Here is a 27,229-nt window from a genome sequence, read left to right on the forward strand (position 1 = left end):
TAAGTGAAAAAAGCCAAAGTGAACGAAAAAGCAATTTGGCGCCAGTGGAGCCCACTTGAAGATTCTAAGATGTATATAAACCAACTAGCTCGTCTATCGGTATTAAATGACACGGAACCTACAACCTTCGGATGGCGCATCCGATGTTCCACCAATCGAGCTACGACGGCGGTTGTTGTCCCGTCCAATTTGTTGGGTATTTCTACGACTTTTAACCCTGGGAGTGTTAGACAGCGCTACTCGTAGCCATGGCGGCGATTGACTCTTTCTGGCCAGCTCGCGTCACGTACCACCTTATCTTTTGACAGCGAAGCTGTTTAAGCCGGCCGTAAAAACATTGGTGTGTACAAAAAGCTATCATCATCACGAACGGGTATTTGCCACAGAAATTGGGCAAATCTTACTACTCACCGCTCGTCCACTAAAAATTAAGAAGGCAACAGGCGGGCGGCAAACACTGAGATTTCTAGACAGACATAACCAGTAATTGGGAAAGCTTTGATAAATCGTCATAATAAACCCATGCAGTGATAAACACCGTGGCCGCACGTGTCACTTCGCTGAAGCATCTGTACGGAGTGCTTCAGCGGTACGTACAATGAGAGAATACTAGGGAACGGGAAAGGCAACGGCGGCTTCAGTGGTACGTACAACGAGAGCATACTAGGGAACGGGAAAGGCAACGGCGGCGTCAGTGGTACGTACAACGAGAGAATACTAGGGAACGGGGAAGGCAGCGGCGGCTTCAGTGGTACGTACAACGAGAGAATACTAGGGAACGGGAAAGACAACGGCGGCTTCAGTGGTACGAACAACGAGAGAATACTATGGAACGGGAAAGACAACGGCGGCTTCAGTGGTACGTACAACGAGAGAATATTATGGAACGGGAAAGGCAACGGCGGCTTCAGTGGTACGTACAACGAGAGCATACTAGGGAACGGGAAAGGCAACGGCGGCGTCAGTGGTACGTACAACGAGAGAATACTAGGGAACGGGGAAGGCAGCGGCGGCTTCAGTGGTACGTACAACGAGAGAATACTAGGGAACGGGAAAGGCAACGGCGGCTTCAGTGGTACGTACAACGAGAGCATACTAGGGAACGGGAACGGCAACGGCGGCTTCAGTGGTACGAACAACGAGAGAATACTAGGGAACGGGAAAGGCAACGGCGGCGTCAGTGGTACGTACAACGAGAGAATACTAGGGAACGGGAAAGACAACGGCGGCGTCAGTGGTACGTACAACGAGAGAATACTAGGGAACGGGGAAGGCAGCGGCGGCTTCAGTGGTACGTACAACGAGAGAATACTAGGGAACGGGAAAGACAACGGCGGCTTCAGTGGTACGAACAACGAGAGAATACTATGGAACGGGAAAGACAACGGCGGCTTCAGTGGTACGTACAACGAGAGAATATTATGGAACGGGAAAGGCAACGGCGGCTTCAGTGGTACGTACAACGAGAGAATACTATGGAACGGGAAAGACAACGGCGGCTTCAGTGGTACGAACAACGAGAGAATACTAGGGAACGGGAAAGGCAACGGCGGCTTCAGTGGTACGTACAACGAGAGAATACTAGGGAACGGGAAAGACAACGGCGGCATCAGTGGTACGTACAACGAGAGAATACTAGGGAACGGGAAAGACAACGGCGGCTGCGAGAAGACCCCGAAGCGATGGAAGCCCTTCACGAACGACTACGTGCCCGTAGCTCTATGGGAGGTGCGAACGGTCGGTTTCAGCCCGAGGTTCTGTCTGTCTCTGGAGTTTGGACATCCGTGTCCTGTCTGTGACTGTGTGTGGTTTAACTCGAACCTCTCTGCGCTGAGAAGCAACCTAGAAACAACCTAGGATCACCTAGCTAAAGCCTAGGAACAACCTAGAAGCAGCCTAGAAACAACCTGGCATCACCTACAGCTAAAGCATAGCAACAACATAGAAGCAACCACTGGTAGTGATGCAGAACTATCGATGGGACTATCGATACTATCGATGGCTGAGTCACTATCGAACTTTCAATAGTAAAAAATACTATCGATAACGCTATCGATAGTAAAAAAATCGATGGTACTATCGATAGTACAAGATCAACAGCACGAACTCATTGCAGAATAAACTTGGTTCCTTGCGCGCGTGGTACATAGTGGAGCCGGAGGAGCAGGCTGAAGGGCAAGAAAGTTGACATGCTTGTGTTATACACCTGAGTGCTTTGCTGACACATCATCATTAAGTCAAACTGTTCAGCTGTAGCGGAAAGGAAGGCGTTACATGTGGTGGAACTGCGCGGCTTCAAGCTTACATTGCGTTTTATGATTTCAAAATAAAAAAAATATCAAGACCTAGGTTTGGTAATTGTAAAGTGTAACTGGTTGCTTTTGGATGTGAATTGATTGATGGACATATTCCGCAATTTTCACTGCGGACATAATTTATTTCTTTCGCCAAAACTGGGCCATAAATTAAGCGAAGCTGATAGTAGGCTATCGCAAATATTTTGGCAATATGGCCAGCCAGCAACAACATCGTTACTCCCACCACTTTCGATAGTATTGCCACGTGGTTGTGATGGTGAAAAATGCTGCAGCAAGACTTGGAAATGCGGAGCTCTTTACTTGCGCGAACTTGTGCCCAGAAAATCAAAACTCAATACAAGCGATACACGCCGCGCAGTGATAGCGGCCAGAACAGTCGTCGGCCGTCGAGTAATCTGATCATCGGTGGAAGGCGTCGCCTTTTATACATCAGTCATCGATCCGTTCCAGCGTTGTCACTGGTGCTCGCGTAAACTCTCGAATAAATTTGACTATTCCTGTCCGGCGCGTAATCTTGACAGAATGATCTCAAACAATCGTCAAGCTTCTCAAACATTAAGGCGCGGTCTGCTTCAAACGTTGCTAACAGTCTTTGTGGTTGAAACCCGAATACATCAAAACCAAGCAATAACACTAATATTAACGATGATACTACTGCTTGCACTATCGATAGTTTGTCGATAGTCAATTTACCGATAGTTCTTCGTCACTAACAACCAGACTAGACTTCAGAATTGTCCAGCTTCGCTGTTTCGAGCCTTGCGCGATGTAATGCAAGCTTCGCCTTTTTTTTTCTTCTTTTTTTTGCGAAGTGGCTGCTGACGTGTAAACACTCGCATGCTACCTAAGTGCATCAAGTCTGCCGGGAGGAGACCCCGCTATGAATGAACGGAAGAAGGAGGAATGTACCGGAGGCTCGTTTATTTGTTAAACACGATCAGCTGAAGCCAACAGACAATGAAGCTAAGGAAGGCACCGGGGTCGTTATTTCTGCAGACAAAGATAGAGATAAGAAAGCACGGGATTAGAACCTGCCCGGATTAGACTCGACCCGAATCAGTCGCTGCTTCACGGTCACTTTTAATCGCGATCACGCCCGATCGGGATAAGACGGTCGCGATCTGGCTCCGTAATCGCGATTTGGATGACGTGTGCGCCAAACTCGATCAGGATTAGGCGGTACCGTGCAGCAGAGACGAATTTGTTATTGCGATCGAGAAGTCCGATCCGGATCGGCCCTGATCGCGATCAAAAGTGCCCATCTGCCACCGGTATTTAGCGAAGTTGTAAAGCGAAGCTGTATATACCTTTAGCCGTGTGGTTCTCTGGGCCAGATGGTACATGATGGCCCGCGTGTACGTTGGGCTCTTCCTTGGGCGGCACTGCTTCGTTTGGCTGCGCCACGTGGTGAGGAGGCCCTCCCGGCGTACTCGGATGCGCCCATGTCGGCATCTCACCCGGAGTCATCGAGCGTGCCCCCCATCTCATGCGAGACTCGGGTTCGCCCTCCTTCGTTGCGTGTGGCAATGGTGGCGGCCCGGTGGCCGCAGAATGCCGATGCGAGGCAGTGTGTCCGCTGACCGGAGGCTGGGCACCAGCTTTGCGATACTCGCTATCATCTTCTGTAGACGAAAGAAGGGCAACGGAGTAATGCTGTTTTACGCAAGACACATAGGCGCTGCAACTTTAAAGAGGCCATGACACGGTCACCCAACAGTTTGCAGAAAAATATGAGCAGAGGCTGTATTATGCCTATACATATATGAAAAGTGGACAGTTAATGAATATTTCAGTCCAATATAAGCCCTATAGAGGTCACCGGCTATAAACCACGCCCACCGCCGGCGACCAGCATTTTGCCACGGTGTGGGTGACGTCATGTACTGCATGCAGCGGAGCCTTCGTCTTCCATCAAAGTTTCAGCCGCTGTAAATCGTTCCATTTGGATGCCAAGCTAAAGAAAGCTTAAGCTCGATTGTGTGCACAGCTGAGCATAGAACAAAAATTGGCCGCGTATCTGCGTGCTATGCTGCAAATCCCATCGAAAGACGATAGACAAGCGCTGTGTGAGATATCAGCGCCATCTGGCATACGTCGGGAAACATGAGCTTGTTCAGAGGGTTTCCTTCTTCCGTGGCAAAGGGCGTTCGTCGCCGTCTTGTATTTTCAACGCATTTTCAACGTATTTCAACGCATATTCAACGCATATTCAACGCATATTCAATGCATATTCAACGTATTTTCAACGTATTTGAAGCGCAGTCGCCATTTTAAGCGCAGCTTAAGAAACTAGGGTCTTTAGAATTACGTATCTATGTATTTTCTGGTAAAGGAACACACTACCTAATACTTCCGTAGTGATTTTGCGCCTCAGTTATGCGTAATGTTTGCTTTTTGATCGACAATGTACACAAGTATGAACCTACAAACCAGTTCAAGATGGCTGGCCCTTGGGCAACTGGTTCAACTTTTGCCGGGTTGCTGAAACGGGTGACAGACAGACAAACAGGCAGACCAAAATTTCCGCGTTTAAGTTCCTCAAGAAAGACTATCGTCTTTAATATCGTTCGCATGAAGGCAGAAGTTCGCAGAGCAAGCAGCATGTCAAGTCACGGATCGCGAGTGTGCAGTGTTGCCCGACTCTCAGGCCGCGTCACGTGTTTATGAAAAATACACAATTATAAATTAAGGGCTAGACCAGACGCACTAAAATTTCGCCAATTTGTTGGCGAACGCACATGGATCGATTAACCCACATAACACCGATTACGATGGAAAATTGACCGTCATATGGCCCTTTAAAGGGGCACTAAAGAGAAAAACGATTTTTTCTCATATTAGTGAACCACTATTCCGCAATTCGAAAATCGCCACGCTTGACGCGAGAAGGCGCTCGGCAAGCGAGAAAGCGCGCAAAAAGAAAATGCGGGTGGCGGCGCCACCATTAAATTTCACGCACCGAACGCCGTGACGTCATAGATTTTGACGGCGTCTAGTGGATCCTACGTAGTTCTTAATCGGTAAAAATGAAGCACATTTCCCTATTAGGAGGCCATAGACTTAACGTACCAAGTTTCACGAAGTTTCGTTGAGCCAATGTCGCCAAAATACGAAAAATACACTTTGAAATCCGTAACGTCAGGCGGGGAGATTTCGTCGCCAAATTTAAACTTGAACTTTGGCCTTGATTTTCTTCTCTATTAATAAAGTTATTATGGTAAAATTAACGACATTACAGTTCTCAGAGTACTATTAATCAGTGTAAACCGATTCAGTGTTTCACTTTCGTTCCCCTTTCAGCTTTAAATGAATGTTTTGTTATTTTTGATCATATCGCGACGTTCATATCGCGAGGTCATGAAACGTCGAATACACAAACTCAACTGCTTTCATGCGCATGCGTCTACTCTAGCACTGTTCGTTTAGTTATTGAAGATACAAAACGGCAAACCTAACAGCACAATATGTCGGCACCAAAACACATTCGTAAAATAGTCTGACTCGTTCCCTTCTTACACGCAACCTAAGGAAGCCAACAGACTATGAAAACCAAGGAAGGCATAGGAGACATTATTTGCAGTTTTTAGCTGTAGTGTGGTAATTATGGTATACACTCAAACCTCGATATACAGAACACGGATATAACGCTATATCGGTTATAACGAGGTAAATGATGAATAGTCTTGCAATAGAAACAGTGTTAGGAATATACTTTTATACCGAATTTTTGGATATAACGAACTTATTTTCGTGTGAAATGTAACTTCGTTATAATGAGGGTTGAGTGTAAGTGAAAAAGCCAAAGTGAACGAAAAAGCAATTTGGCGTAAGTGGAGCCCACTTGAAGTTTCTGAGATGTATATAAACCAACTAGCTCGCCTCTCGGTCTTAATTGAGACTGAACCTACAACCTTCGGATGACGCATCCGATGTTCCACCAATCGAGCTACGACGGCGGTTGTTGTCCCGTCCAATTTGTTGGGTATTTCTACGACTTTTAGCCCTGGGAGTGTTAGACAGCGCTACTCGTAGCCATGGCGGCGATTGACTCTTTCTGGCCAGCTCGCGTCACGTACCACCTTATCTTTTGACAGCGAAGTTGTTTAAGCCGGCTGTAAATACTTTGGTGTGTACAAGAACTATCATGAACGGGTATGTGCCACAGAAACCGGGCAAATCCCACTACTCACCTCTTGTCCACTAGAAATTAAGAAGGCAACATGCGGGCGGCAAACACCAATTAAGATTTCTCGACAGACGTAACCAGTAATTGAGAAAGGTTTAAGAAATCGCCGGAAGAAACCCACTGGTAAACACAGTGGCCGCACGTTTCAGCTTCGTTGAAGCATCCATACAGAGTGCATCAGCGGTACGTACAACGAGAGCATACTCGGGAACGGGAAAGGCAACGGCGGCTGCGAGAAGACCCCGAAGCGATGGAAGCCCTACGCAAACGACGACGTGCCCGTAGCTCTATGGGAGGTGCGAACGGTCGGTTTCAGCGCGAGTTTCTGTCTGTCTCTGGAGTTTGGACATCCGTGTCCTGTCTGTGACTGTCTGTGGTTTAACTCGAACCTCTCTGCGCTGAGAAGCAACCTAGAAAAAACCTAGCATCACCTATAGCTAAAGCCTTAATTGCAAGAACGTAGGAGCAACCAAAGTAGACTTCAGAATTGTCCAGCTTCGCAGTTTCAAGCCTTGCGCGACGTAATGGTGCTGCGACGTAAAGATTGCCGTTGCGAATGCTTCATGCCGCTTGAGTTACGTCGGCGAAAATCTGGTGGAGATACAAAATTTCAAAAAAATATTTGTCAGGTTAAAAAAATAATACCCTTTTGTAACTTTCCCTATGTTCAGCTATAATACATAGAGCTTTCAAATGAAGTATGGTGCATATTTTTAGTCCGACCACCAAGGCAAGTTTTTTGACGCTGAATACAGAGCTTTGCTAACAAAAAAAGTGATATTCGGAATTTTTTTTTTCAGACGATCTGCAACACCAGCGACTAAATTATTTTTCTTTTGTAGTATGTTGAACAGGCCACCAGTGTATAATTCATTTCTACCCTTTGAGTTTGCCTTGTTTCTGGAAAAAAATATTAAACATTGCAACTTTATTCAATTTTGCTCGTGCGAAAAGCTCTCAAAGAATCGATATACATAAATAAGTCATTATTACATCACTTCATTAGCTTGCCGGAAATACCATTTTATCGAATGCATCCCATAAACGTCCTTTGAAAAAAATTGTTGTTTGATGCCCTTTAGCTCAGTCGCCGCAAAACTACAGGCTCTCACAAATAGGCGGGAAATTTTTTGGCAACAGAAATAAACGAGCAGAACGAGTTTCGAACTTCAAGAAAAACGTGAAAATTTTTTCAGCCATATCTGTGATGGTCGGAAAAACACTGGACGATTTGGCATGGAATGACCCCTATGCCCAAAGGCTTATCGGCAGCCTTAACTGGGCGTACTATAGGACTGTTACGCAGTATAGGCAGTATAGGACTGTTTTACAACAGCAGTCCTACACTGCCTACCTGTGATGGTCCCAATATATGCTTGCAAGATTAACGCAGTGCGTGGCGTGTACCCACCGGCTTCAATGGCGCGAATCAGCTTCTCGATCGCGGCGACCGTGGCTGCCTCGGCCTCAGACACAGCAGCCTGGCCGTGTCTTTCACCACCAGCCGGGGGTAGATTGCTTTGCGCTGTCACGAACGAGTCCTGGTCGTCGGCCTGGTTGTTCATGGCTGCGTGGGCGTCTGACAACCAATTCGCCGCCCTCGAGCAATTCGCCGCTTCTTCTGCTTCTTCTTCGATTGGTCGTTTCTGTCTTGCGCGCGTCCACAATGCCGAGTGTAGTGTAGAGTAGAGTAGAACACTGAAAGCGTGGCACACACCCACGCTCGGGGATTGGCCAAGAACCGGGTTGTTTCAAAAGAAAACTTGAACAGCGATGCTGTTTTCCAGGATGCCGTTTAGCAAATCATTCCGTGTGAGTCGATCGCAGAAAACTATCATCTTAATGGGCATGTGCCACTGTGCGGCTACCTGAGAACGAGTAGACAGAGAAAGAAAGAAAGAAGGAAAGAAAGAAACAAACAAACAAACAAACAAACAAGCAAACAAACAAATGGAGAGACGGAAAGAAAAATATAAAGAAAAAGAAAACTTCTTGCCGAAAAACATTCTTCACGAGGCGGGATTCGAACCCGCGTGCCCTCGATCTGAAGGCGAGCGTGCTATCTAGTCGACTATCCGGGCATGCTAGCAGAGCATAGCATAGCCTCCTTGTAGAGTATAGGGGGTGGAAGGGGGTGGAATAGGGGAGTGAGCGTGAGGAGGCTAGATGTGATGGTGAGTAGGAGGGAAAGGAGGAGGGGAGAGAGCAAAGCGTAGCACAGAAAGAATGAAGGACAAATAGAAAGAAAAAGAGAGACAGAGAGAACATCGAGGAAAGAGAGAGAAGGAAGTAGAGAGAGGGAAAGATAGTAAGAAAGAGGAAGCGACCATCGCGTCGTCTAGCGACCAGACACTGCACCATCTGGCGAGGCCGCGCACGCGCAGTAGCTAAGCCACGTCCACTGACGGAGACATCGCGCGCAGTAAAGTCCCTCTATCTAACATAGAGGGACCTTTCCTTGGCGTTATTGTCTGTTCTCATTAATATAGGGACCTTATAGTGCATAGCCTGGCTGCACAATCCCGAGGAGGAAGCCGTGCATCTCGAAGCTAGACGTGTCGGTCGACGGGAAGTACGAGCGGCGACGGGTCCGTGCTTCGCTGTGCCAAGATATATATGCGTGACTTAGTGCAAACTGCCCGCAATTTTTCCTTAATTATCAGTTTGATTTTGTCTATGTAAAGGTGAAAGTGGTAAAAATAGAACAAAATTTGAAAATATTAAGAATAGATGAATAGGAATGTACGGATATAGGTAATGATGCGGAGAAATTGAACAAACGAAAAAGTAAAGCGATTCGGAAAGTAATAGTAATTGTTGGGGTTTAACGTCCCAAAACCACGATTTGATTATGAGAGACGCCGTAGTGGAGGGCTCCGGAAATTTTGACCCCTCGGGGTTCTTTAACGTGCACCTATATCTAAGTACACGGGCCTCTAGCATTTTGGCCTCCTTCGAAAATGCGGCCGCCGCGGCCAGGATTCGATCCCGCGACCTGGGGGTCAGTAGTCGAGCACCTTAACTAAAAAACCACCCTGTAGAGTGCAATTTGCAAAAGCAGAAAACCAGGGCAAGTCCCACTACTTACCACTGGTCTACTAAAAATGAAGGGAACACACAGGTGGCAAACAGCAATCACTATTTCTGAACAGACATTTCGGGTTTCGTTCCAGGCTGTGTGATCGGCTATGGGGCTTGAAATTCTGTGTCAGCTCTGTGTTGTGGACTAAACAGCTTCGTTGTACGTCGTCCATCTTTGCAGAGTGGAATGACTCCTCAATTTTTCATTTATTTATTTTTTTGCTTGGCCTGGAATTCGCACCTCTCCATATAATGCTTCAGTATTAAGAGCGTCTGTTGATACTATCCCCACCTCTCTTTACTTTGCCTCCGATACTCGACAATTGCCTCCGATTTAGGCGCACGTGTCTATACGTTTCGACGCATTGTCATCGTGATCGTCCATACACGAGCTCACGGCAGTCCACGGTCCGTTCCAGAGATCGCCGAGCGAAAATCGCCGGTGAGCTGCAGCCTGCCATGAAGAAGGGTGACTCTCGAGAGATGTCGACGACGACGAGTTCGTACGAGACCGCGCTCACTACAGTGTCCAGGAACCGCGACAAGGAGTCCACCAAAGGTAATTACCGTCGTGCCGCGCCCGAGCCGGCCGATGGCTAGGCCTAGCGGCCGCGGGTGCTCCCACCGCTATGGGAATGGAGGCAACTGGAACGGATTGCTCCTGCGAATCTCTCGTCATGGAGGAAGGCAAAAAAGTTAGCAGGGAGCATTGCGCAGTGGGATTGAAGCCTATATATATACTGTGTCTGCCCGACAACCTGAGGAAAATGTCAGGGCACGCGGTAAGGTTTAGTACACCTGGTTATGTTCTGCTGTCGAACATCTTCCTTGAGCCGGCCTAACAGCACCGAACCAGCGGGCTTCGATTAAAAACTGCCGGGCACCATGCCTCGAAGTCTCGGAAGAAATCGACGCAAAAAGTCGCGTATTGCGCCTACGCTGCTGGCTTTATTCACGCAGCGTTCATCTACCATAGCTGGTTGCTTGACGTAATGCTCCGTCTTAGCTTTTCCTTCCTCCAGGTGCTGTCATTTCGGATATCACGCTCAAAATTCGATTTCGAATGCCTCGAAATACGTGCAACTTCCGTCATTTCTGAGTGACAGGTATGCCATAAATTGGCACGCACTACAACTTTCTAACATAAAAGACTGCCCTCAGGGCAATAATTATAAAGTTAATTAACGAGATTTTGTTAATTAGTCGCGTCAATGCCATGTCTATTGCGATAAAGTATTTCCGACTCGACATAGAGTTCGTGTGTGAAAACGACAGGACTCTGACTGTCATAGATTTTTTATTTAAGAAATCTGTGTTGTCTAAAAAAAGCAGACATCCTGTATAGATCTTGTATGGCAGAAGGTGCTTGGGATGTGACGCCAAGCCGTTGGCACCACTATTCGCCTGCGTGCAGAACAAGCCAGTGGCCGCGGGTCCTTTCCTTCGTCAGTATTGGCTCCAGTCACCGAAACCGTGCCCGAAGTACTCGAGTCGTCGGACTCCGGCATTAACCAGTCGGGGAAGGCTAGCGCGTCCATCAACTGCTCGCCTGTCGTCAGAATGCCGAGTGATCAATGGCTACAGCGCCACCTGTCGCAACTGGGAATACCGTACGTCCCGCGAACGGTACAGAATGCGTCCGCGATATCTGCTCATAAATCCTCCAAGGCGATATCTGAAGATTTGAAGGGATCTAACAAACGTTCGCCGAAACCATCTCAGGAACCTTCTGACAAACCTACCGCGGTGATTTCGAAAGAAACTCTTAAGAAACCACATGGCGGGCGTACCAAAGAACCTCCGAGGCAGTCTTCCAGGGAACATTCCAAAGGACCATCTGGAGGACATTCCAACGAACCCACACAAGACTTTGCTAAGACGACGTTCAAAGAACTGTGCGAAGTACCACGAAGGGACATTTCGGAGGGAACTTCCAAGGAACCTTCCCGGAAATCTTTAGAAGCAGCTTCGACAAGGTCTTCCCAGCAAGCTTCGAAGGAATCTGGCAAAAAATCATACGATGAACTGTTCAAGAGGCCATGCGCGGGACCTTCAAAAGCAGCTACCACGGATTTTCCCAGAATACCTCCAGAATCATCGACGCGACCTGCCGCAGAGCCCTCCAGAGAACGAACAGGTAATTATGCTGAATTTGCACATTTTGACGCCATCTTTGCTGCCCAGTATAGGTCAGTTAGTATGCAGAAACTTAGAGGATGGCTTTCTAATTCGCTTCACTTGTTTCGCTTCTCGATGGAGACCTCAACTGTGCTGTGAGGGAAGGAACGTCTGTGCGCGCGACGCATGGCTATTTAATCCTAGAGCGCCTACTGCAGGTACAGTTGCGAAGTACCGACGATGCCAGAATTCGCCATTTTGCGAATTGGCGAAATATCCACAACGCGTCTGGAAGTCAATACACACACCTACGTTATAGGTGCATGCACAATTTGCTGATGGTGTGGCTAGGATGATAATGAATTATGCCTGAGCCTTTGCAATGGATGGGCCTGCAACGCTTTTCAAAGTAATCGTCTAATGAATTCATTAAAAGAGCTGATTACCTCGCGAATCGACTGCCGCAAAAATTTTCAGCCTGTCAATTACGAGCGGAGTTACAGGGATTTGCCGTACTCTTTTAGCACTTTCTCTCTCCTTTCGTGCCAACAAGCGCGCAGAAAGCTACGCAAGGAGGGGGATGACAAGGAGGCAAGATGTCTCTTCGTCAGCGCGCCTCATGACCTTCAGCACTTTCTTTTCATCTTCGAAGCGCGGCTTACTTTCAGTGTGATGCCGAGCGCACGCTCGGGCACGTGGCGGCATCCCGCGGCGGCCACGGTAACTATGGAGCTCACGATGCTCAGATCAGCCAACGGCCGTGGACTTTGGGTATATGGCGCAGTAATTTGGGTGTATCACATCATTTGTAGAGAGAAGAGGTAGCCATTTGTAGCTGACTTTCCGAATTAAATGTAAGTTCCAGGCCGCGTGATGCGCTATAATGTTTGGTTTGCATGTTCTCAAGAGTCTCGACTACCGATCGGCAGTGTTTTCTGACCATGCAGAAAAAGTGTTGCAGGACCTCTTTAAGCCACCCATTCGTTACGGAATTCACGGATGTCACGTCTGGTGCGATTCTACGATTTTACCGAGCAAACTTGTACAGACGGGTCCACTGTTAACGTGAACACTTGGTGCAGGGCATGTTTGGATTTCACTCTCTTGCAAAAACATAGTGGCTTAGATTTGCATAAGACTTCTGGTGGTTGACAGTTCTGCCTCTTTTTGACAGACTCGTGCAGTGCATGAACAATGCTTCCTTGTCCACTTGCTGTTAGAGGGCCAGCAAAATGAAAGGTGCTAATTGGAGTGTTCCCTTTAACGGTGGACCGTACTGTACATGTTCACGTGACTCCTCGCCCGACATGACGCCTGTGTGTAGTCTTTTTTGGAAATGGTCTTAAGCCCTAGCTTTTCTCTGTGGTATACTGCTTGTCTGCCACGTGGAATGCTTGGGATCGGTTCCAGCTCACACCCTGATGTTTCAAGCGAAGCTTGTTACGAGTTCCAGATTTCAATGGTGGAGAAATCTGCTTCGCGGAAAACACGTCGCCGACCAATGTACAGAACTGCGGGTGTACCCAAATGCCGCCCTCGAAGGTGCGCCGGTCACATGCATATTTGTGCGCGTCGTTTTCCAATAATTGATGCTCACTCGGTCGTGGTCTCGTCGGCGATTAGCCGTTTCTGATACGGCAGCCTGATCTTTTATCGAGATCACTTGGCATTTCACGTTGCCGTATTTCATTATTGCCTGGATATGAGCCCATGACCGCCGTCGTTGCGTGTAGCAACTGAAGTGTTGCGCGGCTAAGCACGTGGATGAAGGTCCAGTTCCCGGCATGGACGAAGGAAAAAGTTATGAAGGAGCATTGCGCAATGTGAAAGAAAGTGGTAGGTTAGGCACGCACGCGCCAAACCTCGCTTGCCCTTATTTTCTCGACAGGGGAAGGGCTCCTAATTTTTTTCTTTCCTTTCAGCCGCTCAGACGGTGACGTTGACAGAGGGCAGTGAAAGCTCGGACACTCGGGTGGGTCATCCCTCTTCCAAGGAAACAGCGAGCGAAGTAAGCGCCTCGGCTTCCAAGCTTAAGGAGCGCGCCGACAAAGGGATCGCCCCGAGTAAGATCACCGAAAAGGACGCCGCGCACAGGTCAGTGTGCTTCGCTCGCCGACACCGACTGATTTATTTATTTATTTATTTATTTATTTATTTATTTATTTATTTATTTATTTATTTATTTATTTTCATATTGCGATGTATTACAGGAGTTATGTGAGACGTTGAGTGGGGGCTCCGAATTATTAAGGCGAAAGCCTTAGATATGCCTCATGAAAAGCGAAAAGTGACCATCGTTCTATGCGCGTGATCATAGATTACGCCATATCTATGGCGTAATCTATGGCGTAACCGACGACGTCGCATATCATCGAAATTTGTGACGTCTTCTCAATGACATCGTCGCTTGGCTTCGGGGAGAGAAGGGGGGGGGGGGGGCGACGATACAATCGATTGAGAGTGACGTCAAGGAAATTTGATGCGTGTCTCTTGCACTGCGCCTGGTTAGGTTTTGCAAGAAATCTCGTCTTCGATTGTATCGCTTAATGCATTACCAAGCGAGTGGCAGGCTTTTGCCTTCGAGCATCACCGAGACTGTAACATGCTACCCACTTTTGTTGCCCACCTCAAGCTCACTGACACGCAGCTTAAACGGACCTGGTAACGGTTTCGGCGATTTGGTACAAACACGCAGAGCCGAAGCGTACGACTTTCATATCACTAACTAAAATATTCGATTTTTTTTTATAATCGATGCGCTCGTGGGCACTATTAGTTTCATATTCGATTCGGCCTCAAAATTCTCTGTTCGCACTCTCCGACCTGACGTCGCCATTTTTCCCCAGTTAAATTAGGAAAGAACGAAGCTTCCTTTTTAAGCGAAGCTTGTTTCGGTGACGGTGGTGGCGGCAGAGTTCGCAAAAAACCCGGGGCCGGCGAGTGTACAGAAGTGCGGGTGTACACAAATGCCGCCTTCGAAGGGGCGCCGTTCACACGTGTACTTGTAAGGGCCGTTTTCCAATAATTGACGCTCCCTCGATAGTGGGCTAGTGGGCCATCATCCGTTTCTGATATAGCTATCTGATCTTTTATGGAGGTCACTTGTCATTTCCAGTTGGCACATTTCATTGTTGCCTGGATATAAGCGCACGACCGTCGTTGTTGCTTGTAGCAACTGATGTGTCGCGCTGCTAAGAATGTGGACAAAGGTCCAATTGCCGGCTTGAAAGAGGGAAACATTTGGGATGGAGCATTGAGCAACGCGATGGAAAGAAAGTGAGTGAGTGAGTAAAAACTTTATTAAAGATGCCCGGCGGTATTGGCCGGGGTGTGGCCACAAGCACCCCGGCCTATGTGACGGCCTCGAGCCCTTGGACGCCCCGCCACGGTGGTCTAGTGGCTATGCCGCTCGACTGCTGACCCGAAGGTCGCGGGATCGAATCCCGGCCGCGGCGGCTGCATTTTCGATGGAGGCGAAAATGTTTGAGGCCCGTGTACTTAGATTTAGGTGCACGTTAAAGAACCCCAGGTGGTCGAAATTTCCGGAGCCCTCCACTACGGCGTCCCTCATAATCCAATCGTGGTTTTGGGACGTTAAAGCCCAGATATTATTATTTTCGAGCCCTTGGCTCGGCACGCTTTACACTTGTCGGAGGGATAAATATCTGGGTAGCAGAGGCGAATGATCGCCGGATTCGGATACGGGTGCCTGTAGCTGTCTTCAGGCAACCTCCTGTTCTTGCTTGTATCGTTTGGCGTGGGTCGGTGGATATTTGCATCTGTTCAATCTGCAGTGTCACGTGACGTCTCTGAAAGTGGCCAGAAAGATAACAAAATAGCAGGTCAGGCAGGCAGACGCCAAGTTTCGTCTGCCCCCATTTTCCCGGTCTGGGAAGGGCTCCTGAATTGTTCTTTTTTTTTTCTTTCACGAACCCGAATGACAGCCAGGCCACTATAAGGCCGCTTCGAGGGACGGAAGCCGTGCGATCTACGAACATGCTGTCAGGAACCACGTCGCCATTCACGGTGAACAGCGCTGTGTCCACGGGGAAGCCGTCATTCGAAGACGCTGCGACCGAGGCTAAGAATAAGGAACGCAAGGTTGAGCCCAAGACACAGCCCGAGTTCGGCGCCGTCGATGTCGGGGACAAGCCGAAGATTCTTGCGCAACCCAGCTTTGAGCGCAGGGTGTTCGCCCCGTCGCATCCGCAGCAGTCGCCGCCTGGACGCGGGAACCAGCAACCTCGCATGAAGAGCGGCCGTATGGACAGGCCCAGCGCTAAACGGCAAGCATGCGCTCCTTTTTTTTTTTTTTTATGGCGCTAGCTTACGCATTGTCCCTTGCTCGGCCACTTCCGGTCCGCTTCTTGTCAACCCGAAGTTGAGATTTCTAGCTGTGTCCGTAAACTCGAAACTCATAAAAATGGAGGTAATGGTCCAAGTTAAGGTACGTATGCCATCAGAGCATAAGTTTACTTGGTGTTAAGGCAATTAACTGTCAGAATAATTAAAGGTAATTAATTGAACAAGTTCAAACAGCTGACGGTTTTCTTGTGAGCACCTGAGATCGTTGCGGTAACTGGCGGAGCAGATCTTAAGCGCGCCCTTCTTTCTACGTTGCCTCTGCGATCCGTGGCCTCTTCGCTTCTTCATACGTGGCCTCTGCAATCGACTCCGACAGCGCGAAGGCGTGCTACCGGAGTTGATCGCAGAGGCCACGCAGAGGAATCCGTGAAGCACAGCTATAAAGACGTCATTAACAGACAGGAGTATATTGAAGCTTGCCGAGTCGACCGCCAAAAGTTAACGTAAAGTCTACCGGGCCAACTCGACCAAAACTCACCAAAAGCTATGGACTAGCGCCATAAAAGGCTTTTCAGTGGAACATTGAGGTCGCGTAAGCATTCTTTTCAGCATTCGTCCATGGAGTACACGTCGAAAACTGATTATATGACTGGGCTTAGATGTAGATCTTAAAGGATACTTATTGTGGAGATAGTTGGTGTAAGAATAATTTATAGGGTTTTACGTGCCGAGACCACAGTACCATTACGAGGCACACAGTAGTCGAAGGCTCCGTAAATTATTACCATGTGGTGTTTTTTTAACGTGCACTGACATCGCACATTACACGCCCCTAATTATGCAGCTACTAGCTGTGATGACCGATGTAGCGCACAACTGAACGAGCCGAGCGTTGCTGTCACGTGTGTTACTACCACGTGATAACCTTCTGGGTCGTGACATCACGACAGAGTACAACTCCGCGAAAGAAACTGAGACTGGATTTATATAAGCTGTTGGTCATTAAATTATACAGGGCCGTCTGACGCTTGGCAACATTTGTTCTATGAACTTGAGGTCCCGGACCTTCGTTTAACGTTGAAAATGAAAAGCCGAAAAAAAGACGTCATATCAGTGGCGTAAATCCAGGTACCACAAGGGGGTCACAAATCTTGCCATGATTGCCATTTTGTTTTTATAAATGTAGTGTAGGGACAAATACTACACATACTATCAGTAGGTTTTATTTTTAATTATAGAAAAGGTAAAATCATGCTTAAAAAAAACAAGTATCGTATTCACACCTCACGTAATTTTATTGTGCTGCTGAGTCTTCTCGGAAACCGGTCGAACGGCATTTGCTATTTCAATAGTCTTACACAGCCGAGTGGTATTGGACAACGTTTATGAAGTACCTATAAACGTTGGTATTGGACGCAGGTACCGCTACAAAATAAGCAGGCGTCAGAAAATATATGAGTAATGACCACATAGGACTAGCATTCGACTAGCATAGTCATCGGGATACGTTATATGGTGTTTGAAACATTAATTTCAAGGAGGTACACTTGGAAGGGGAATCCCCCTAGCCTGACCGCAAGGGGGGTCAGTACCCCCCCCCCCCCTGACCCCCTCATGACTTACGCCACTGTCACATACTCCTTGTCAGACTTTAGAATCTACCCTAACTTTGAGGAGAGCTATAAGTTGGGCTAGTTGTTGTTGTTTCATATTCAAAAGTGCGCCTTGTTAACGCAGACACAGGGCGAAAAGAAAATACAGGGTATAAGGCAGCGAGCGCAAACTACCAACTGGTTGTTGTCTGTGAAAAAAGCGTGGCCCCGAGAAAGGGGTGTGTCAAACGAGCATGCGCAGATGCTCAAGGACTGACGGGGCAGGGCGAGAGTGCGCAGAGAAAAAAAGGAAAACGAAGAGTAGTAGCCCACTCCGAAGAAAAAACGGTCCGAGTAATTTTAGACATTGAACATTATAGAAGAAGGCGAGGATGCTTGTGTTATATATATAGTGCTCCTTCTGTCGTCCTTACGGCGGCTGAGGTAGATTTGCAAAAATTACAAGCTAATTTTGACTCGATATCTTGCTTCTGCGAATCGCGGCCTCTCCTTACCTCACCTTTTTCTTTGTTCCTTTCTTTCTCACTCCCCTCTGTGCATTCTCGCCCTGCATTTATGAGCATCTGCGCATGCAGTCTTTTTTATGAGCATCTGCGCATTCTCGTTTGACACACCCCTTTCTCGGCGCCACGTTTTTTTGTTTTTTTTTCACAGACAACAACCATTTGGTAGTTTTCGCTCGTTGCCTTACGTCCTGTATTTCTTTCGTCCTGTGTCTGTGTTAACAAAGCGCACTTTTGAAAATGAAACTACCCCAACTTGTTGAACTTGCCGTATTTCTGTTATATCACGATCGTTGCGAACAATGGGTCTCTGTTGGGCGGTGGTTTCGATGAGGTCACAAACTTACCTACGCTTACGACTAGTCGACAAGCTTGACAGAGCATACGCTATACGTTTAACCACAAATGACCTCGAATCGTAGGTCTCTCGTCAACAGACTCTTCGCCTTCGGCCTCTTTGTCCTGCTGGCGCTCGCCGTGGCACTGTTCAGTGTAGCTATGCTGGAACACTGGTGGAACCATGGCCGACCCACCGTCAAGGGCTTGTTCGGCACTGTCCGTGGGGAAAAGATCACGGTCGGTGACCATGTACACGAGTGGACCGTACACGCTTTCCTGGGCGTCCCGTTCGCCAAGGCGCCTCGAGGACCTCTGCGCTTCAAGCCTCCACAGCAACTGGACTCTCCACTGGCGGTCGGTGTGCTATGCGGTGCATGCATGTGTTCGTGTATGTGCGATGTGTACGTATATTACGGCGAAACTGTTTAAGAGGACCCTGTGTCGTCGGCATCTTTGGCGTGGTCACGCTAGAAAGGGTCACGTGATCAGGGCGGAGAGTAGGAGGTCTAATGTGAGGAGGATAGGAAAATGAGGTCACGTGATGAAGCTTACGTAAGGAGTGTGATTCAAACAGTGGCTTGAGAGGTCACGTGATTAAGCTTACGTAAGGCGGGTGATTCAAAGTGTGGTCTGAAATGGGGGTCACGTGAACAAGCTCACCTAAAGCGGGCGATGCAAAGAGTGGTCAGAAATGGGAATCACGTGAACAAGCTTACGTAATGCTGAAGGAGTGTGAGTGTAAAGAAATGGGGATCACGTGTATGATGGATGATGAGTGGTGGCGTGAGTGTGACGTAGGTTAGGTTCAGCCAATCAGGATGCAGCTAGTAGTATACGAGGAGTGCCTTATACTTACGACTTAGAAGTAACAGGGCAAAACGAAAGAAGATACTTCAAGGGACCGAATGAAGGGGGCAACAGCTTCGCCATCACACGGATTTCATGGCGTGGAAGTGGCTAGGTTCTTTTGTTTGTTTGTATTTTTTACGTACAAACTAAACATTTCGGGAGCGGAATTCGAGCACCCCGAACCCGCTCCCTGTTGGCTGCGCCTATGACAGGCACGCGTGGCGTTTATCATGGTTATGCAGAAGGGCATCAGTGGCGGGACATTGGGAAGTCTTGACAAGCGGCCGCCCTGCCCGCAGCAGGACTACTTCCTCGGTCAGCAGTTGGTCAACACGGCCAACGGTAGCGAGGACTGCCTGCACCTCAACATCTGGGCGCCCGCTCGAAACTGCTCGCCCGATGCGGAGCATGGCTCATGCCAAGGGAAGACCGTGCTCTTCTTTCTCTACGGGGCGTCCTTCCAAAATGGCGGGAACAGCTTCGAGGTACGCGCTTCCAGAAACAACACGCTAAAATGAAAGGGTTTATTAAGGCGAAAGGCTTACATGCCTCATCAAACGCGAAAATTGACCGGCGCCCCGCGTCGGCGTCTTCATGAGTAATGCAAAAAATCATCACGTGATGACGTCACCAAATTACGTCAACATGACGCCACAGATCGCCAAAACTTGACTAGCTTCCCTCCCTACAGGCGCTATCACCTCCGCCCCACTTATTTCTTCATAAAACACGTGGGCAGTGTCAGCACTAAGCGTTGAGGCTATCAGGATTTCGCGCTTTTCTACTATCGTTATCTATCTCACGTGCCTTTTGCTTGCGTTAATCTCTGCACGCTCGGTACTTCCAGGTCACGAACGGCGTGCGAGCTATCAGCGTGACAGCATTCCTGATAGGAAAATGGCGAGCACTGAATGCTACAGAGATACACAAACCAGCCGGATGACGATTACTGTTGTGAGACAAATACTGCCCAGAGGGCGCGAAAATCTTTTAGAGTGAAGGTGACCGGTGGCTTTGACACTTCGATGAAGTTTGCTGGACATCGGACTGTAATAAGTTGTGTAGTTTTCTCGGCAGCCCATTTCGCATGCATGGTAACAACGAGAACTGAAAGCTGTGCGAAATGAGGACAGGAATGTACAGTCCGAACGTCGCCTGCACGACCGAAATTTATATTTTTTTTATCTACCCAGAATATACCAAATGGCTCGAGTGGGGAATCTGCAGGCTCCGCGGAGCGTCGAGGCAGCCAAAGTAGCAAGCTTGTGCAGATGCAGCGATTCCCGGAGGGTATAGCTTTGTATCAGACGTTACTCCCTCGCGCTTCTATAGACCGCCCATGGCGTCGCCTGCTGATTCGTGCTAGCTTTGGCCGATTCAATGAGGGTAACTTATGTTTGGAATTAAGGCTAAAGAAAACAAACTTTCGACGCATCTTACATTGAGGTTAACAGTTAGGCGCGTCTGTCTGTTAGAACGACTAAAGAGCAAAACTCAGAGTCCCTTATGCATTAGACTAAGGCGCTCGAAGGCGAGTCATCTTTTTCTTTTTTCTTTTTTCGTCGACGTATTCATCCTCCCCCGACCCCATCCGAATGTTCCCTGCACCTAACGTGGTTTTCCACTGCCTCCAGGATCGGAGGCATTGGAAACTTTCTGCACCTCGCCTGGTTTTGCACTGACTCCGTTATCGGCCCATCTTTGACCAGGCGACGATGTCATGTCATGACGTCATCTTGTGGCGTCACAAATTTTGGCTTCCTGTGACGACGCCTACGGTCAATGTTCGTGTTTGATGAGACACCTGAGACTTTTCCGTAATAAAGTTACTGGGAATTGAAATTAGTGTTCCTGTCCGGGTTAGACCCTTTCAGTTGGAGGTAGGCGTTTCGCGTTGTCCTTTTTCTTCCTTCTTGTTTCCGCGTTTGTATATTTTTCTGTTAGCTATATACTAGCGTAGCGAAGGAGACAAGGATTCAAGTAAGGCACAGTTGACGGCAACAGAGATTGGACGGCGCGATGGCGTGAAGACATTCGGCTTGGCAAGTAGTGTTTCAAGAGCACCAAAGGTAACTCCGATATCTCTGTGAAACTGCCCTTGTCGTGAGAGATATGAGCTGACGATTCCGCTTGCAGCTCTACGACGGCCGATACCTGTCCGCCCTCGGTGACCTGGTGGTGGTCGTGCCGAACTACCGTGTCGGAACTATGGGCTTCCTTAGCGGGCCGTCGCCCAACACGTTGTCAGGCAACGTGGGTCTGCACGACCAGCGTCTGGCCCTCTCGTGGACGCTGTCCAACATCGAGTGCTTCGGTGGCAACGCGTCCCGCCTGGTGCTGGCCGGACACGACGCCGGAGCGACGTCCCTGGGTTATCACCTGTTCGGCGGGGACTCCGGCTTCTGGACGCGCAAAGCGGCTCGGTTCATCCTGCAGAGCGGGGGGCCCTTCCACAGGTACCCGTAGATGTGGATCGATGGCTGTGGCGACAATATATGTCTGCCTCGGTGGTACAGTGGTTGCCCGGCTGCTGACCCGCGCAGGTCGCGTGTTCGAGCCCGGCCGCGACGATCGCATTTCGATAGAGGAGGCCTGTGTACTGTGCGATGTCAGTGCACGTTAAAGAACACCAGACGTTTAAAAATGTCCAGGGCCCTCTACTACGGCGTGCCTCATAATCATGTCGTGGTTTTGGCACGTAAAACCCCAGATATTATTTATTTGCTACAAGATAACAAATCAGGCTCTTTCATTAGTGAGCAGGGCTAACTGCAAAGGCGGCGCCATTACTTTTCTACCGTAGTAACCAGGCCCGTAGCCAGGACTGCCATGTCTGCCTCGGTGCCATGTCTGCCTCGGTGGTACAGTGGTTGCCCGGCTGCTGACCCGCGCAGGTCGCGTGTTCGAGCCCGGCCGCGACGATCGCATTTCGATAGAGGAGGCCTGTGTACTGTGCGATGTCAGTGCACGTTTAAAGAACACCAGACGTTTAAAAATGTCCAGGGCCCTCTACTACGGCGTGCCTCATAATCATGTCGTGGTTTTGGCACGTAAAACCCCAGATATTATTTATTTGCTACAAGATAACAAATCAGGCTCTTTCATTAGTGAGCAGGGCTAACTGCAAAGGCGGCGCCATTACTTTTCTACCGTAGTAACCAGGCCCGTAGCCAGGAATTTCTTTCGGGGGGGGGGGGGGGGGGGGCACTCGCTGAAAGCTTTGAATGTTTGAGAAAAACGCGTATTTGCATTATTTATTTTCAGTAAAACACCATGTCTCATCGAAATTTCGGCGAGGGAGGGGGGCCGGGCCCCTAGCCACAGGATCACAGGATTTACCTTGTTTCATATACAAGCACTGGTGTGGTGAGCATTGCGTAATTAGACTTCCAGATTTTGTTTACATCAATGCCCTACTTTAATGCATACCTTCAACAAACAGCGCAGGAGCGGACAAAAACAAGCTCTTTGAAATTGTCCGCGGTCCGCTCCTGCGCGGTTTGTTGAAGATGGATTGCCACCTAGCCCAGTCTCAAACCTTGCTCGAATATGCAGTTCGGCTCGCAAACCACCTACACCCCTGCCCCCCCCCCTCCCCGGCACACACTGGGCGATGACATCTGGCTCCAAACACCCCCCCCCCCCCCCCCCCCCCAGATAAAACTGCAAACGTATAGGCCTCTAGTACCGAGTATCGTCGCTGCACTACATAGGCTGCTGCTCTTTGCTGTTTTATGCCAGTACGAGGGAGACGGTACCGAAGGCGCCATTCGCCTGGCGACCAGCCTGCAGTGCCCCGCAGACTTGGTGACCGAGGCGTCGCTCCGGTGCCTGCAGAATGCGTCCGCGGACGCTGTGGCCCGCAGCAAGATGGCGCCCAGATTCGTGCCTATTTTAAAGAGGCCGCCGCTTTCCAGGCCGCAATCCCGACAAGCGCTGGAGACGCCAGCCTCAAATGTACGGATTGGTTGTATGTATAACTTGTTGTAGAGCAGTGGTTCTCAAGTGGGGGTCCGCGAAACCCTTCCTCGAAAAAAAAATAATAAAAACCATTTTTTTGAAGGCAGGCTATGTCAAACGACAGCGGCCCCTTCTGATTTTTAGTATGCTTCACCGCTTAACATTTTTGCGTTGAAGCGGAGCTTACTTATGTTTCCCCTTCTCCATGAGATGGCTTTTAAGTTTTTGTTTCAGTTTTCTACGACATATGCACGCGAGCCTACTTTTTGTAGGCTTGCATAATTAAACAGTAAACATAGCTAGGAACAGGTTCAATGTGGCTGCAGACTGCGCAACTTGTTGTCAAGCTGTTGAGATCGAATTGGCGTGGCACTTTGGTTTGACCAATTTTTCCAGCGAGAAATAAAATGCACCTATTTCACGCTTTATGGTGTGTTAATTTATGACACCGCCTTTTCTCTCACTGAGAGGGGTCCCTCATCACTTCCACTGGTCCACAAGGGCTCCCCGAATTATCCATGGCTGGAGAAGCACAGTTGTAGAGGTTCAAGAGCGTGGGCAAGGCTTACCGGAACGCGACTGAATAGTTGTGACCTGGGAAATTTCCGTTGTTATTTCCTACGAGAATAAATGTGTGACGAAGGCGGCAGCTGTCTCTTTGGGCGCTCGTAGTGCGACAAAAGCATTAACCGAAAGCGGCCGTGGTGTTCGGCTCTGTGTTTGTTTTTAGTTTCCATTGTAGTCTGGCTTCATTTAAGCGTTAGCTTACTGCCGTGGTAGTTTCAGTTACGCCCGTGCAAGCCACTTATTGTCGAATCACTCTGTTCGGCCGGGCTCGCGAAGATCTTGAAAACGCACGACGACGAGATTATACACGCGCTGTTACGCGCACGCGCACAGACGCCGGGACCCCAGGGGAAGCAGTTCCTGCTGGGCCGAGTGCAGAACGAGGGCGCCTACCCGTGGTTCGTGGAGCAGCAACGTACCGGCTCGAGCGATCCCCAACAGCTCGCCGCGCGTCTTATCGGCCACGACAACCTCGATCGCTGGCAGAACGCCACGGGAGTCGTACTCGACCCGACCGCCGACGACGAGTCGTATCAGGAGGCCGTGGGAGACGTGCTGGTGAGAACGATCACGGGCAGCTGCTGTATTGTATTCTCCATTTTGGGTCGCGCACGCTTTGGATATAGCGAATAAAGTTCGCTTAACACTTTTTTAAATAGATTTGCAACGCAAGCGCGCAAGTGCTGAAAGAAGAGCGACGCAGTGAAGTATAAGGAAGCCAAAGAGTAACGCACACGTGGAGTGAAAAAGTGACTGTGTCGCTTCACTGTTTCGCTTTCACTGTTTCACTGTGTTGCTTTTCTTTCAGCACTTACGTGTTTGCGTTGCAAGTATCTTTAAAATGTACGTTAAACAACTCGCCCACATCGCCGTTCTTCTTCGAGCCTAATACACAGTGAGGCGTTTGAAGCATGCGGCAGATACCCATCACGGTGGTCTAGTGATTATGGTGCTTGACTGCTGATCCCGCAGGTCGCGGGATCGAAACCCTACCGCCTCGGCCGAATTTTCGATGGAGGCGAAAATGACTCGTAACATTATGAAACGGAGTATAGAGGTGGAGAGGCAAGCCTCCAAGATCTGGGCATGTGTGGTCAGTCTCGGAGACATTGGCGGTTAAAGATAGTATACCTGGAGAACTTCTGTCTTAACGCATATGTATTCTGTGCGTCCGTCTTGCGTGTACAGGAGGCGTGTCCAATGACCCAGCTGGCCGAACAGCTGCACGCGTCGAAGAACCGCGTGTACGCCTACGTGCTGGGCTACCGTCCCATGTACTCCAGCTGGACGGACGAGACCGAAGCCGTCCACTTCGACGACATGGAGCTGGTGTTCGGCGTGCCGCTCAGGCCGGGCTCGCCGTCCAGCCAGCTGGACAAGCAGTGGTCTAGGACTATGATACACGTGTGGTCCACGTTCGCGCGCACGGGGTGAGCTACATGCATACGTTGTCCTCTACATCTGTTGTTAACCCGAAACTAGCAATTGCGGTTACCGGCGCCGGGATTCTGGTCATTCTTCACCCCGCGCCCCCTTCAAGACACATTTTGTCCACGGTAGAACCTCGTTATAAGTTAGTTCGTTATATCCGATATTCGTTGTCATAGGCATGCGTAGGGTTTTGCTTCTCCATTAGGGAGAGGGGCTAAGTTTCACCGCAGCGCTTCCCCCCCTGCTGGTCGAGTCTGAAAGGAAACAAGCTCCGTAATGCATGCAAAAATGAAAATGAAGCGATGGCGTACTTTTCGCAGCGACCTGTCATTGGTCCCCGGCTTGTCGGGGTTGAAGGTGGTAATAGTTAGAATATACATCAGGGGTCGTCGGTGGCCATTATCGTCAAAAAAAAAAAAACATGCTTTGTCATAATCATACAAAAAAAAATGTGAATGGTCCGACTGAGTAAAGGTATATGGGACATAATTGGCGCCCCCATTTAGATGTAAAGGGGGGGGGGGGCTACGAATTTTTTTCAGTTTTGCACGTGTACACATATGCACGAACACAAACACACGCACGAGCATTCATAAAGAGTAGAAGGGTTGAAAGGCGGGCTAGTTGGTATAGGTTCATACTGGAATATTTGCAGCGCAAACTAACGGGACACAGAAGGAGCTTGTTTGTGTTCTCCTTCTGTGACCCGTTAGTTTTCGCTGCTCCAGTATGATCATAAAGAGTAGTTGAACTGCCCCAGCTCTCCCCCGAAAAAAAAAATTCTGGCTACGCCCCTGGCTCACGTGGAGATTTTCCTTTAGTTTTATGGATTGTATTGAATACAGGTCGCCATTGGCCGCGGTGGTCTAGTGGTTATGGTGCTCGCGACTGCTGAGCCGAAGGTCGCGGGTTCGAATCCCGGCTGTGGCGGCCGCATTTCGATGAAGGCGAAATGCATGAGGCCCTTATACTGAGATTGAGGTGCACGTTAAAAAACCCATCGTGGTTTTGGGACATGAAACCCCAACAATTATTATTATTGATGTAACTCGAGTTCGCTCGAACGCAACGCTACACCGTCGAAAGAAACCGCGCAGTGCGCGTCACTCATCGGGTCGGCCTGGTCTCACAGGAAGCCACCCACCGTGAAGACGTCCAAGTGGCCGGCGTACGACTCGCACCGGCTCACAACCATGAAGCTGGGACCGCGGGGAGTGACCGCGCAACGAGACCCCAAGTGGCAGCGCTGTCGTGCCCTACGCGATTCCGGCGCTGCTCTGTCGACGTCGTCGTCGCCCTCAAGGGCGACGCACGGCCACTACGCCCAGACCAGAGAGCCCTGATGCAGCGCCCACGATTTTCCTTTTTTTTTATGCTTTCCTTTATATATAAATATATATGTATATTACGGTTGCGATCGAAAGTGCGTGGGCCACGCGATGCTCGAAGCTTCCTCTTGGCTGCCAGCTTATACTAAGCTATTTATTTAAATAATTTATTTACTTATGGATACTGCTGGTTTGATAGACTGTATACATAGCAGGAGTGTGCACATCACACAGTAGGTCAAACAACAAACATACGATGCATTTGAAACGTATTACAAAATGCGGTTGTAAAATGCTCCATGCAATGTGCCGCGATGTGGCGGCGCGGAGCTCATATTAAACGTCGATTTCATTTAATAACCGCCCTTCCGGTGGAATGGTTCGGAAGGCTATGAATTATACCGCTGATGATAATGGGGTACTAAGGGCCGAACACGTAAACTAGCTTATGATTATTAAGGTGTGAGAACCTCGTCGATTTCAATAAAATACCGATTCCAATAAAAACCTTTCTTACGTACTAATCAATTCTGATTAAATGAATCAGCACCAAACAACAGCTCCTTCCACGAAATATTAGCGAGTTTTAGTACTGAGTACCAGCGTCCTTAACGGCGTTGCGTAAAAACCC

At 48.9% G+C, this 27,229-nt stretch overlaps 1 protein-coding gene across 1 annotated transcript; it reads left to right on the plus strand.

Moving 5' to 3' along the window:
• Window positions 1-10,044: 10,044 nt before the first annotated feature.
• LOC119404292 (uncharacterized) lies at window positions 10,045-26,613 on the plus strand. The gene is made up of 11 exons (XM_049419334.1): window positions 10,045-10,144; window positions 11,000-11,722; window positions 13,626-13,797; window positions 15,648-15,989; window positions 18,547-18,817; window positions 19,555-19,797; window positions 21,449-21,768; window positions 23,026-23,269; window positions 24,116-24,397; window positions 25,028-25,269; window positions 26,403-26,613. The coding sequence occupies exons 1-11, from the start codon at window positions 10,045-10,047 to the stop codon at window positions 26,611-26,613; spliced, it is 3,150 nt and encodes a 1,049-aa protein (XP_049275291.1).
• Window positions 26,614-27,229: the final 616 nt, after the last annotated feature.

The sequence above is a fragment of the Rhipicephalus sanguineus genome, chromosome 9, assembly GCF_013339695.2.
Source record: "Rhipicephalus sanguineus isolate Rsan-2018 chromosome 9, BIME_Rsan_1.4, whole genome shotgun sequence".
NCBI lineage: Eukaryota > Metazoa > Arthropoda > Arachnida > Ixodida > Ixodidae > Rhipicephalus > Rhipicephalus sanguineus.

Excerpts from the sequence above, each read along its gene's own strand:
- LOC119404292 (XM_049419334.1), top strand. The coding sequence starts at position 10,045 with ATGAAGAAGGGTGACTCTCGAGAGATGTCGACGACGACGAGTTCGTAC. Across the intron at positions 13,798-15,647 it reads GAAAAGGACGCCGCGCACAG|CCAGGCCACTATAAGGCCGC; the intron begins GTCAGTGTGCTT and ends CCCGAATGACAG. Across the intron at positions 21,769-23,025 it reads AGCGGGGGGCCCTTCCACAG|GCTGCTGCTCTTTGCTGTTT; the intron begins GTACCCGTAGAT and ends TGCACTACATAG.